This window comes from Phasianus colchicus, chromosome 9, assembly GCF_987193195.1.
Source record: "Phasianus colchicus chromosome 9, bPhaCol1.hap1.1, whole genome shotgun sequence".
Lineage (NCBI taxonomy): Eukaryota > Metazoa > Chordata > Aves > Galliformes > Phasianidae > Phasianus > Phasianus colchicus.
Window position 1 is genome coordinate 23,083,824 of NC_143444.1, and position 12,024 is coordinate 23,095,847.

The window sequence follows — 12,024 nt, forward strand, 5'->3', positions numbered from 1 at the left end:
GCGAATGCTGCCTTCCAGCAGGGAGGAGGGCTGAGGGGACTTGCCTTTGACAGCAGAAGAGCACCAAGTTGCTCCCAAGGAAAGAGAAATTGGAAAGTCTCCAAGGTTGAGGGTGACTCCTCAGCCCTGAGAATCTGACACTATATAAAAAAACTTTAAAACAGATTTTTACACGCAGGCTTGCTGCAACAGATTGGCTGCTTATAACACAGAGTACCTTAACAAGAACGTACACAGTCTTAGCATACTGCACATACGTGCACCTCTGGCACAGACATGTTCTTGATGGAAGTCACTAGCCATGACCAAAAGCTGCAGGTGGGGAGTTTCCCATCTTCACTGTACAGGAAATAAAGTGCTGGGACAGAGAGGTGGGGAACCTCCTCACTGCAAACACACTCAGAGAAGACCCCAAGTGAGTTGTCTGAGGATGAAGTCAGCCGTTCTTAGAGCAGCAGGCTGGAATAGAGATCTCTATTTAAATGATTCTGTGATTCATGCTGCAGTGGAGGCCAATTAGAAACATAGAGCGTGTCCTTCTTCCATCTATACAGCCTGTTAGGAAGTGTTTCATACAGAGCCTTGCCTTGTAATCGCCTGGTCCTCTGCACGCAAGCTGGCTGAAGAGGCAGCACTCAGACTCCTGCTGCAGAGCATCATGTCTACTCCTTGATTAAAGCAGGACACATGATGCAATGAGTGCATCCACAATGCACTGTGTACAAGCCCCCTCAAAACCCAAACAGGCACAAAAACTGAACTAAAATTAAAGGTGCTTCTCCCCAACTGCACAGTTTCCCACTGGAGTAGCTCTCCAGAAAACTGGAGCATGCAAAACCCAGAGCAAGGTGCTGCTCAAGGACAGAGCATGCATCCTGTTTCACCTCCCTTCCCAACAGGCAGGAGAAAGACTCGTCTCTCCCATCCCTTGCCTGTCCTCACCATTTAGCTCGTACACTCTTCAGGACCAGGGCTTCTCTGCTATGAGTCATAAACTGTTTAGTGCCTAATGGTAAAGCCTATAGACGCTTAACATAATACAATCATGTCACTTAAAGGCCATTAGTCTCCAGTCTGAACAGCATTTTTCCAGTCACGAAGGAGAGCTGCCAGCTCAGGAAGGCAGAATAAGGACGTGGGTGGCCACATGGGTCACTGGATCCACAGACGCCCAAATGACTTCTGTGATTACCTCCTCTTCCTCTCCCCACTAAGGGAAAGGAGGCAGTGGGACGGGGGTTACTCCATCCCCTCTGCTGATATATAGCTGAGCATTACACGCATGACAGCTTCTCTATGCTTTCAGCATAGGCTGTGAGCACAGGATGCCCAGCACACTGAGAAACAGGGACTGAGCACAGGTTTCTCTGCTGTTACAGATCAGCTCTACACAAGGGGAACCCACTTTGGGTTTCTCCTTCAGGGAGAGAGCCTGCTCCCCACCTCCAAGCATGAGCTGCCATTAGTATTTGCTTCAGCAGAAAGAAGGAGCAGTGAATCCTCCAGAGCAAAGGACAAGTGCAGCAATTAGGATGCAGGGGCTGCGGGAGCTGTTTAACAGCCCGACCCAGAGGTCAGTGCCGCCAACTCCCAGCCCCTGCATAAATATTGTATGAATCAGGGAGAGGGGCTGTTACAAGCCAGCATCAGCCCTCCCCCCTCCATCACCACTCCGCATCTCACTAGATGTGCCAGCAACATTATTTACAGATGTGACAGTCGGGGAAATCACTTGAGTAACCAGGGGAATGGGGAAGAGGGCTGCTCAGTGGAGAAGGAGCCTGTGGCTGCAATCTCACCCCCATTCTCCAGCTCCTTGCCTAGGTCAGATGCTGCCCAGAAAAGCTGTAGATGCCCCATCCCTGGAGGTGTTCAAGGCCAGTTTGGATGGGGCCCGGGGCAGCCTGAGCTGGTGGGGGGGCAACCAGCCCATGGCAGGGAGGTTCCAACTATGTGATCTTTGAGACCCCTTCCAACCCAAGCCATTCAATCATTCTGTGATCCTAGTGGACCCCTTCCAACTTGGGATATTCTATGATTCTTACTGCAGGGCAGTCACAGCTGCTGATGTGTGTATTGGGGGCATTTCTGCAGATTCCCCTAGCTGCTGTGTTTGGTACCAACCGTGACCTGCCCGTTGTTTGCCCTCTGAAGATCACATTCACCTACAGCTCCAATCCAGACTGGCACCATCCCTACAGCATCCTGGAAGATCCTCTCCTTCCTATGTGTGTTCTTTTACTGGAGATAGCCATTAGCTGCATACCTGCTATGATGCTCTGCACAAATGCAAACCTGCTTTCAGGATCACTGAACCACTGAGATCAGCAAATGCTGAGGACAAGAACAGGAGCAATTCTCCAAACGTACACTAGCAGCACACAAATTCCTAAGGCCAAGCTGCTAACACACATCCCTGCCCAGGGCAGTCACAAGGGCTGCAAGATGAGGAGCACAGGCTGGATATGCTTCGGTCCCCAACACTCCTCCAGAAATGTTTCTGCTGCTCTGTGGTTGGCTGCTGAATGCAGGGCAGGCAGAAGCTCAGCCTCACCATTCTCAGCTTTCCTGAGCTCACTGTGCAATTAATGGGCTTAATTATTGATGGCAAAGGCAGGGAAGGAAGGAAAGAAAAAGCCAACGAGAAGGGAATGACGTGGGGGTGGCGGGCGCCAAAGGTCTCCAAAGCTCCCCTCAGCCTAGCACAGAGACAGAGCCCCTAGCTGCTCCGCAGCTCCCATGGCCCTGCTCTAATGCTCCCTGACATGCCTCTGAAGGCAGCGAGCTGTTTGCAGTCACCACCGTGATTTGTTAGTAATTATTTTCACGGTGTCACATTGCTGTCACTCTCTTAACAAAGAGACAGGCAGCCCGAGGCTGCCTGCGAGAAAAAACCAGCAGAGAAAAGGAAGTGTCAGGCACCCAGGGATCCTCTTTGCTTCCTGGGTTTCATAACCAGAGTCCCTACCAGCTTCTGAAGGAACTTCTGAGGAAAAGCAGCAAGTGAGAATCATTTCCCATCCAGGTCACAGAAAGAGGAATTAATTACTGAGCCTCCTCCTAATTTCATCTTATCTATATAACCGGTGCAAGACCCTGGTGCTTAGACACACTTAAATCACCAGTTTCCTACAGCAAATGCAGAAAACTTCAGCAACTGACAACTTTCAGCATTCTTCTTGCAAGGTCTGAATTCTTTCACATGGTCTTGCCATTGGGCTGAGTTACCCTGCTGGCAAATCTTACCTCCGCTGACCGCCTTTGCATGCGTTAACCCCTCCACACCAGCCTCATTCATTCTGTCACACTGCTGCGCTCCATGTGTCAGGAACACTCCACTTGGCATTTCCCAGTGCCAGGGATCTTGGCAGCTTCCTCACACCTGAAGCTCACAACCTGATGGCTTGCCAGCTCTGTTTTCTCGCAGACACCACAGGGATTTGACAAGAACCTCCCCCTTAACCCACCCTCCACCCATCCATCTCCCACCTGCCATGCAACCGCAGCCATCCATCCTTCGGCTAACGTGTCACTCAGAGGTAATCACTCCTTTCCCGTAACTCAGAGCCTGCTTGGGCCCCCGAGGAATGGAAGCTATTTCGGCACCCGAAGTGTCACACAATATAAAGACAGAGAGATGAAAGGATGAAAGGCTCAGACACCTGGCCAGCCAGCCCTTAAAACACCTTGTGTCTCTACACAGAAAGCAAGTGGGCTTCATACAGTGCGATCCCAAGTCTGAATTGCATGAGACAAGCATTCTTCCTTGACAGCACAGTGAGGTCATCCCCTGTGGTAGGCAGAACCTGGGCTATGGAAATATTAAGCCTCACTTTCTAAGCAAAACCCTCCCACAATTAACTGCACAGAAGAGCACTGACTCAGAGGGCAGCTCCTTTTCAGGGGTCCTTTTAATAATCAGAAACGGCACATGCATGCTGTGAAGAATTAGGATCACCATTGGAAAGCTAAATGGCCCATAAAATATAACTGTTCTCCTCAGCTTGGGGAGTATGGTGAGCTGGAGGAAAGGGGCTGCAGCCTTCCACCTTGCCTGGCTGCACAGCACATGGCTCTGTGCTAAGGATGGAGCTGACACTGGCACTGAGAGCAGCCCAACGTGGTGGAAGAATTGAACAGGGACAATAGAGATGACCAAAGGCACCTACAGAAGGAGATGAAGGTTGACTTGGAATGCAGGTGCTGGGCAGATGGAAGGAGGAAGCCCTCAAAGGAGACAAAGAAAGCTGAAGGGTCCCAGGCAGGACAACAGGTTGGGCAGCATGAGCCTCCCACACAGCCCTGCTGGCACATCACAATGCATCCTCACTCCTCTTCCCCCCAAGTCTTCACAAGACATGCTCTTCAGGGTGACAAACACATAGGAAAAGGAAGCTCCAACATGGAATGGACTTAGCTCAAAAAGTTATCTGCAGCTATGGTGTCCCACACTCACCCAGACATCCACTCCTCAGGCTACGGAGAGTTGCTGGACAATGCACATGAGAATACGCTGGAGGGAAAATACCAGGGATGACCTCAAGATGGCCCAGTAGGTCTGTGCCAGCCAGGAGCTCCAGGAGGAAAGGGACTGAACCCATCCAGGAAAATGGCTCCCAACAGGAAACAAGCATGCAAACAATTAAAATGCTTTCAAGAAAGCCACCGAGTTATGCCAAGCTCGACTATAACAAAGAGGCTGCTCCCAGGCTAGCAGTATTTTTCAAGCAGAGCTCTCCAACCTGAGCAGCCACGATCACACTACTCCCAGCAACACCACTGGGAAGGCAGCAGTGATGACAACACACAACCGCCTTGCTTCTGCTCAGAGGAACTGAGATCCAAAGGGAGATAGCTGACATTTCAGCCCCAGCATGAAACACTACAGCTGTCTAGTGCTAGAAAAATTAAGCTTTTTGAAGTAATAAGGAAAAGTCGCAGCTGATGAAGCTACTCCTCATGCTGCATACATCTGAACTCAGATAGAGTCCTCCAGTGGTTTCTCCTTAACAGTCCTCAAGTCAGCCAGCTTTCTGACCCCTCAGGGCGTGGGGTAACCATGAATTTGAGTTGCTATCAGAGGTCTCTCATATATGCAGAGAAGGCCAGGGATGTTTTTTACCAAATATTGATTATGGATCCATTGGTTTTGAAGCTGTTTTGCTTAAATTCATTATAACACTGGACACAGAATTTACCTTAGAGACTTCTATTGCAGAAGGAATTATTTTTCCCTACTGTATGATGATACTGGGACCAATGGCTTGCATTCAGTCCAGTATAACTGTTCAAATGCAGCTCGCATTACTTTATCCAAGTATGGAAAATCCACCTCTCCATTTGTTACCCCACCTCAAGGGTTCATTGCTGGAAATGAAGTATTTCATGCAACGCCTGTCTCATTTTCCCCTACACCATAAATTTATTTCAAGTTTCTCCACCAACTTCTTTGGCACTGATTCCCAAGCAGCGGCATCCATGCTCCACAGTGTGCATCAGGCATCACAGCTCAATAAATCTTTGGCAACTACAGCCCTGACTATGACAAACATCTCCGCTATGACGCACCAGGCAAGCAGCAGACTCGAAAGTGATAGTCCACTGTATGATGATCCCTATGCAAAGATTTCATGTCCAAAACTTAACACAAAGGCATTCTCACGGTCACACATCTCAGCGCTGCTTGCAAGAAGCATTTCAGACAAAGGCAGGAACAGGAGACAGGTGGGGAACTGCTGCAGAGGGATAACAAAAATCAAGGGTGCAAAACTAATTTTAAATAAGCATTGTACACTCTTATTTTTACGGGGAAACCTTAAAAATCCAAGATTTATTTTGCATCACTGATATCATTTCCTTTAAAAACAAAAAGCTGGCCTGCAGGGTCATAGAAGTGAATGGGGTCTGTGCTGCTCCCTGTAAGTGCTAGAGGAGAGCATGCTCATAAGGCTCCCTTGCTTAGCTCCGGCAGTGCACTTTAGGATGTAATTACATGAACAACTCCATCAGCAGAGCTGACTCAAAAGGTTCCTGACCCTGGATATTCAGTCCCATCCCTGCGCTGCAGTTCACCATCCTCTTCTTGAGCCAATATAACCACGTCAGAGGATATATCATAGGCTTGGTCAGCAAAACAATCTGCATTAAAGTAACAAAAAAGCTAATCCAAAGATTTTATTTGGAATTACTGTCTTATTTTTAAAGGCAGATTACTACATTTCTGTTACCAGCTCTTCCCTCAAAGCCACTCTCTGAACCTAGCTCCTGCAATGCTGTCAACTAACCAGCTCACCCTATGCCTTCTCCTTCCTCTCCCCACAGCTATCCATGCAGCCCCAGGCACCCAACTCAGGGGCTGCCTGCAACTTCTGCCCCATGCAGAGACTGCTGACCCTCTTCTGTTACTGCGATAAAGAAGAGCATGCGTAAGGGACACCAACACCATTGATTCTTCATCTTCTTCATGACCTAATGCTGATCCCAAACCAAACTGTCAGGACAGAAGGACAGAAAGACCAACCTACTGACACACTCTGAGCTGGTATCAGAAGGCAAGTGTCCTCCCAGCCAGTGCCACTTGCACAGGAAGGGCTAAAAGAGTAACAGTGAATTAAGCAGTGGTATAATTCATTGCTCAGAATTTACTAATGTGCAACCTAGGAAGAGCACCAAGGGCTATAAACATTTCAAGATACTTCACAATGTTGTATCACCGCATTAGAGAGTACTAGCATTTTAACACTTATTTAGGAAAATAAAAAACAATTGAGTAGTAGTTTCCAGTAAAGAAAGAAATTAGCACATTGTGATCAGCCACAGTAAATGCAGTACAAACATCTTTATACTGCAGGTACACAGAGCAAAGCCTACACATGTTTTTACTCTTCTGCTGCATTTGCAGAATGATCCAAACCTGGAAGGAGAAGGACTGACTTGTGCTTCTGACATTAAGGTGCAGCTCTGAGGCTCACCAGATGTGGCTACAGCTCCTTTCCCTGCCTCTGCCTATATGTACGATGCACGCGTGACCACAGGCCTATCACCTACCCGCGCTGTGTCTCAGCTCTGTAGCAGGAACACAGAGTGAAAACATTCCTTTGGTTGCCAAGATTAATTCACATTGTGCTTACAGAGCGGGCAAAATGGTTCCACACACGGAGGGAGGCAATCTGACATTTCAGAAAAGAGAAACCACACTAAAGAGCTTACAACACAAGGGCTCAACCTCGGCAGACTCCGAGTAGCCTCTTTTTCCGCTAAAATCATCTCCTGCAGTCAGCGGCTCCCTCAGCCCTTCAGGGGTACGTTACCCTCACCACTCAATGCCACATCAATGTGATTTGTTTAACCACCAGCAGCAGTTTCACCTGAGTGCAGGACGAGGTTCTGGCACTAAAGCTGGGTCTGAATCCAGCCCCGGAGCTTTTCAACTTGGAGGAGAGCTCCTTGCAACAGGCTGAAGGAATCCTCCCGCTGTGCCCGAGGACCGTGTGCCTAACGAGGCTGTATCCCAACTCATATTTTAGCTTGGCAGGTCTGGTGCTCCTTTCATCTTTTGCTTCAGGTAGCTCTCTTTAATTAATAACATTTCTGTGTCGGCACAGGGAACTTTCCACCCAGAATGAATGGCCTTCTCTCATTAGACCCACGACTGTCATGATGTATTCAAGAGCAGGAGTGTGATTCATTCCCTTGTCTGGGAATGAGGGGTGCTGCTGGGGGGTGGAGGGGAGAAGTCTCTGTAATGAGTGACTGATATTTGCTGAAGCTGAGATGCGACTCTGTCGGCTTGAACTGCCTTGTCAGGACATGCCTTCAGAAAGGTGATGTTCCTACTCAAGAGGTTTTCCTCATTAAAGAAATTGCATCTTAACAAGAAGGAAGGGGAGGGGTGGCAGGAGAGCTGCTGTCTCCCCGACTCCAGCCTGGCTCAGAGCTGAAAGCCGGCAGCCAGCAGCACTCTGTTTCAGAGCCCTCTCTCTAGCAGCAGCAGCCAAATCTTCCAGCAGTGACTTTCTTTTGTATTTTGCTCCATGACCACGACAAAGCTATGAGTAGCCGGGCGGAGGACCTCAACTGGTGCCTCCACGAGCCCTTCCCAGGTGCATGTCCTTTTCCTGGCTCCTTGTGATTGATGCTCAGAGGGAAGCCAGGTAGAAACAGCTCTGTGATCTACCAGGAAACTCAGATGTTCAAGAAAAGTCAAGCACGCAGCCACAAAGCACCTCATTCTCTGAAGACTCCTAAGACAAGCAGAGGCTTCACAGGTCCTTTAGCAGCTGAACGTCCATCTTGAATGCTGCTAGACACCTTCATCAGAGCTCTGCACCTTGGCAAACACTGTTCCTTTTGCACTTTTCTCTCAGCTGAGTACTATGCATGCTGCAACTCCTGGCTTTGACAGGGTTATTTACCCACCTTGTCCCCACATCCACCACTGGATGGTGACAGGCTGCTAAACCCTCCTCTGTGACTCAGCCAACACCCCAAATTTAATATGCTCATCTGTGTGCTTCCTGGTGCCCTGGCACCTGCTGGAAGCACCCACAAGCAGACAGGCCTGTCCAGAAGACATCATTCCCCAGTACATGTAGAACAGCACGTGTAGACTGAAGCCAAGCAATGCCCAAGTCTTTGCTGGAGAAGCCAGGAACAAAGCTGCACAGTTTTCTACCAACAGCCAACCTAAGGACAAGGAACTACAAACCACACAAGACACTGGTAGAAGGAACACAGCTTGCTCCAGAACTCTAGAATCCAATGGGATTTTCACCATGCAATGCTTCCAGGAACACGTTCCTCCAAACCTGGGCAAGTAGCACCACCTCCCCTCTCTGTCCCAGTACCTTCAGCGCCAAGCGCGTGGACTCCACTTGGTAGAACAGGGCACCAGCACCACTGCAAGTCTTTTAGGGAAGCACAAGGTAATTCCCTGGAATATTTCCTAGATGTTCCACCTCTCTGAGGATGCTTCTCCCTGTCTAAGCAGCCTTGTTTCAGCTCTGCGCCTTCCCTCTTTAAAAAGAGATGCTCAGTTCTGCTTTGCTAAACCCTATTTGGCAATGTGTCTAAACACACGCAAACTTAATTAGTTTAGGAGGGAGACTCGGCATTTGTGGTGATGGATAAAAGTAATGGGAAATGAGACAAGTCAGAGCTGGCAGGGAGTCCTCACTCAAGCCTCATTCACTGGCATGGAGCTAATCAGATGTGACGCTGCACGCTGCTGCACCCAATCGGTGGCGGAGCAGTGCGATGCGCTACTCGCTGAGCGGCTGCAGCCAGGCTCCCCGTATCTGTGGTTGGAAACATGAAATGTATTTTCTGCTCTGCCCTGGAGACGCTTCAGGATTGAATTCTGAAGTTAATGGTTTAAAACATTTTTTTAAAAGGAAGAGGGAGAAATGAACCACTCACTGCAGCCTCATGGCCAGGAGTGGAGTGTTCTTTTCCAGCTGACTAGTGAGGCACAGTCCATGCAAAAGACCGCTGCAAATGGTGAATCAAGTATCCGGGCTCCAGAGCTGCGTGTCCTGCTGGCTCAGCTCACCCCACAGTCCCCATGGCTCACTAGAAACAGGGCTCATCTTCACTACATTTCCCCACTGTTGGCTTCTGATGAAAGAGAAAAATGCAAAAGGTTGCCTATTTCATAGAGACACTGAGTTATGATGTCATTATCTGGAATCCTTATTAGCCTGGTGTGAAGGGAATGGAAAGATGGGCTTTGAGACACAGCAAACCACAGTTTGTTCCTCACAACCATCACCAAAAGCAGTAAACTGGACTCTCAAAACAACAACAGAGAAGGAAAGTGCCAAGAAAAGAGAAGAGATTGGAAATAGATGTTTAGCACATCTCTGCAGATGTCTTTGTGTTGGACTCTTACAAATGTTTAAGTACGATTTTCAAAGAAAAACACATTAAACTAGTGACAAAAGAATTGGCAATATACTCATATATAAGTTCTGGCCATGACCCCAGCAGAGTCCCAGCAAATTCTGACTCAAAAGAGCATGGCAAATTCCTCATCTCCACCAGCGCTTGTGCTGCTGCTTCAATCTCCGTATCTCATGCCTCACTAATCATACCATGTGGAAGCAAGGAGCTGCCACTCTACAAAGACCACTCTGCAGGGAAGAAACCGGTGCTGATTGCTCCCTGGCTGTGTGCAGTTTATTTAGGCTTCCAGCTTGTGGAAACCAACGTCACAGTGAACACCAAGTAACATTACTAACGAGTTGTGGATGTCAGCTTAGCTTCATATGTGTCAAGTCCAAGCTTTACTGATGTGATAACAACAGGAGCCTTTACCCAGCACTCTGAGGAAATGAAAAGCTGAAGCAAGTTTACAGCAATCCAGGTGAATTCAGCGCAGTATGATAATACTCTGCAAATATCTTACAGGTTAGATTAATTTCATTCTTAGGCACAACTTCATTTCTTCAAAATCACTTTTCTGGGTTGCTGCTCTAGCTGTTTACATGAGAAAACATGCATATACACCAGCAATTGTAGACCTCAGTGCAGGTCCCTACCTGGTACTCTTTAAATGCCAGTCACCCACTCATGAGCATGACCTCAGTGATACAAAAGAACGATGAAGCATGTCAGACTTGGCCTGTATTCTCTTCCCAAAGACTACTTTAATTCACATCCAGTTAATGTGCCAAGATGACAGGGACAAAGGATCTGCATGCCAAAGTCAGGTAAAGACTACTGCTTGATTTGAGTGTTCAGAAATGGAATTTCATTTGTATGCTTAGGGATGACCATCCCTTTGGAAAACATGTTGGCTAAAAACAGGAAATATCACAAAACCCCAGTTTAAACCTTTCTCGAGGTTATGAAAGGATTCATTTCTACAGAGATTATCCTGGGCAACGATCTGGCACTATGCCTAGCACCTACCTGTTTCTTAAACAACCCTCCACTCCCAATTATGCACGGCGAACAACGATTTCCCTGAAAAATAAAGACTGGGGACAGTCGGAGGCTTGTAAGGACAAAGATATCCACATTACAGGCAAGCATGGAGCAACAAAGCCCAGAAAAACCTCCCTCCCTTTCCATACTCACATCACTTTCAAATCCCAGTCTCCACAGGTCACAAAAATCGACTTGACGCTGGGATCTAAGAGTCCTTCCTTTGCCATCCATTCGTCGACCCTCTGAAAGGAAGGCAAGAAAAGGGGATGAGTTTTGCGGAGACAGGCCGAGCCACAACAGTTAAACTCAGATAAGCTGCTTGCAATCAAGAGAGAAGAAAATTGTGATCTTATCCACCCCTCTCCCTCTCTCTCTTCTCTTTTTGCTTGCCATCTGAACAACAGCACGTTTGGACCTTTGAAGATTTCTGATAGGAGACATCAGGCAACCAGAGCGGAGATGATCTTATCAGGCACCACAGCTGCTCTGCTCACAGAGGGATGGAAGTTGTGCAGCCTTAACGGGACAACACAGCTGCGCTTTTACCTGGCATTCCTGCACTTCTCCTCTCCCTGTACCAAATGGGCTTGCAGGGACCTCAACCTGTTTCCCCTTCAGCCAAGAAGAATGCACTTATTTCTTGAAGCACTCCACTGTGATCTGGGGGAGGGCAAGAGAAGCCAAAGCAGAAGGCTCCACGATGGCCCCACAGGCATCAGGCTGTAAGCTGAAGGGAATGAGGCAGCCAAACAAATCTGAGCAGGAGCTTCTGACTACCTGCTGGAATATCCGGGATAATGCAAGCATCCTGGGATGGTGTCCGTCACCCACAGCATTACTCACACACTCCACTCCACACAAAGGACATGGGTGAGAGAGAGAGTCCATATTCCCAATAAACTTCCCACAGGAACAGATGTTCTGGATCCACTTCAGAAATGGGCCACAATAATCTGGAGGATGCACACTCACCTTAGGGAGTAACCAGGCAGAATTAACCTAGGCTAAACCCCCTAAGACGACATTCATTCCAGCTAGGACAGCCCTCCTGGGAGAACCACCCCACAAGGACCTGCTCCTCCAGGATCTGGCAGC

The 12,024-nt window shown here is 48.3% G+C and overlaps 1 protein-coding gene across 2 annotated transcripts in view; it reads right to left on the reverse strand.

Moving 5' to 3' along the window:
- Window positions 1–12,024, reverse strand: part of ERI3 (ERI1 exoribonuclease family member 3) — a 97,145-nt gene that overhangs the window by 60,065 nt on the left and 25,056 nt on the right. For both annotated transcript variants that reach the window (XM_090146567.1, XM_090146568.1), the window contains exon 5: window positions 11,080–11,171. In XM_090146567.1, the coding sequence (XP_090002693.1) occupies window positions 11,080–11,171 (92 nt within the window). The remainder of the gene's footprint in view (window positions 1–11,079; window positions 11,172–12,024) is intronic.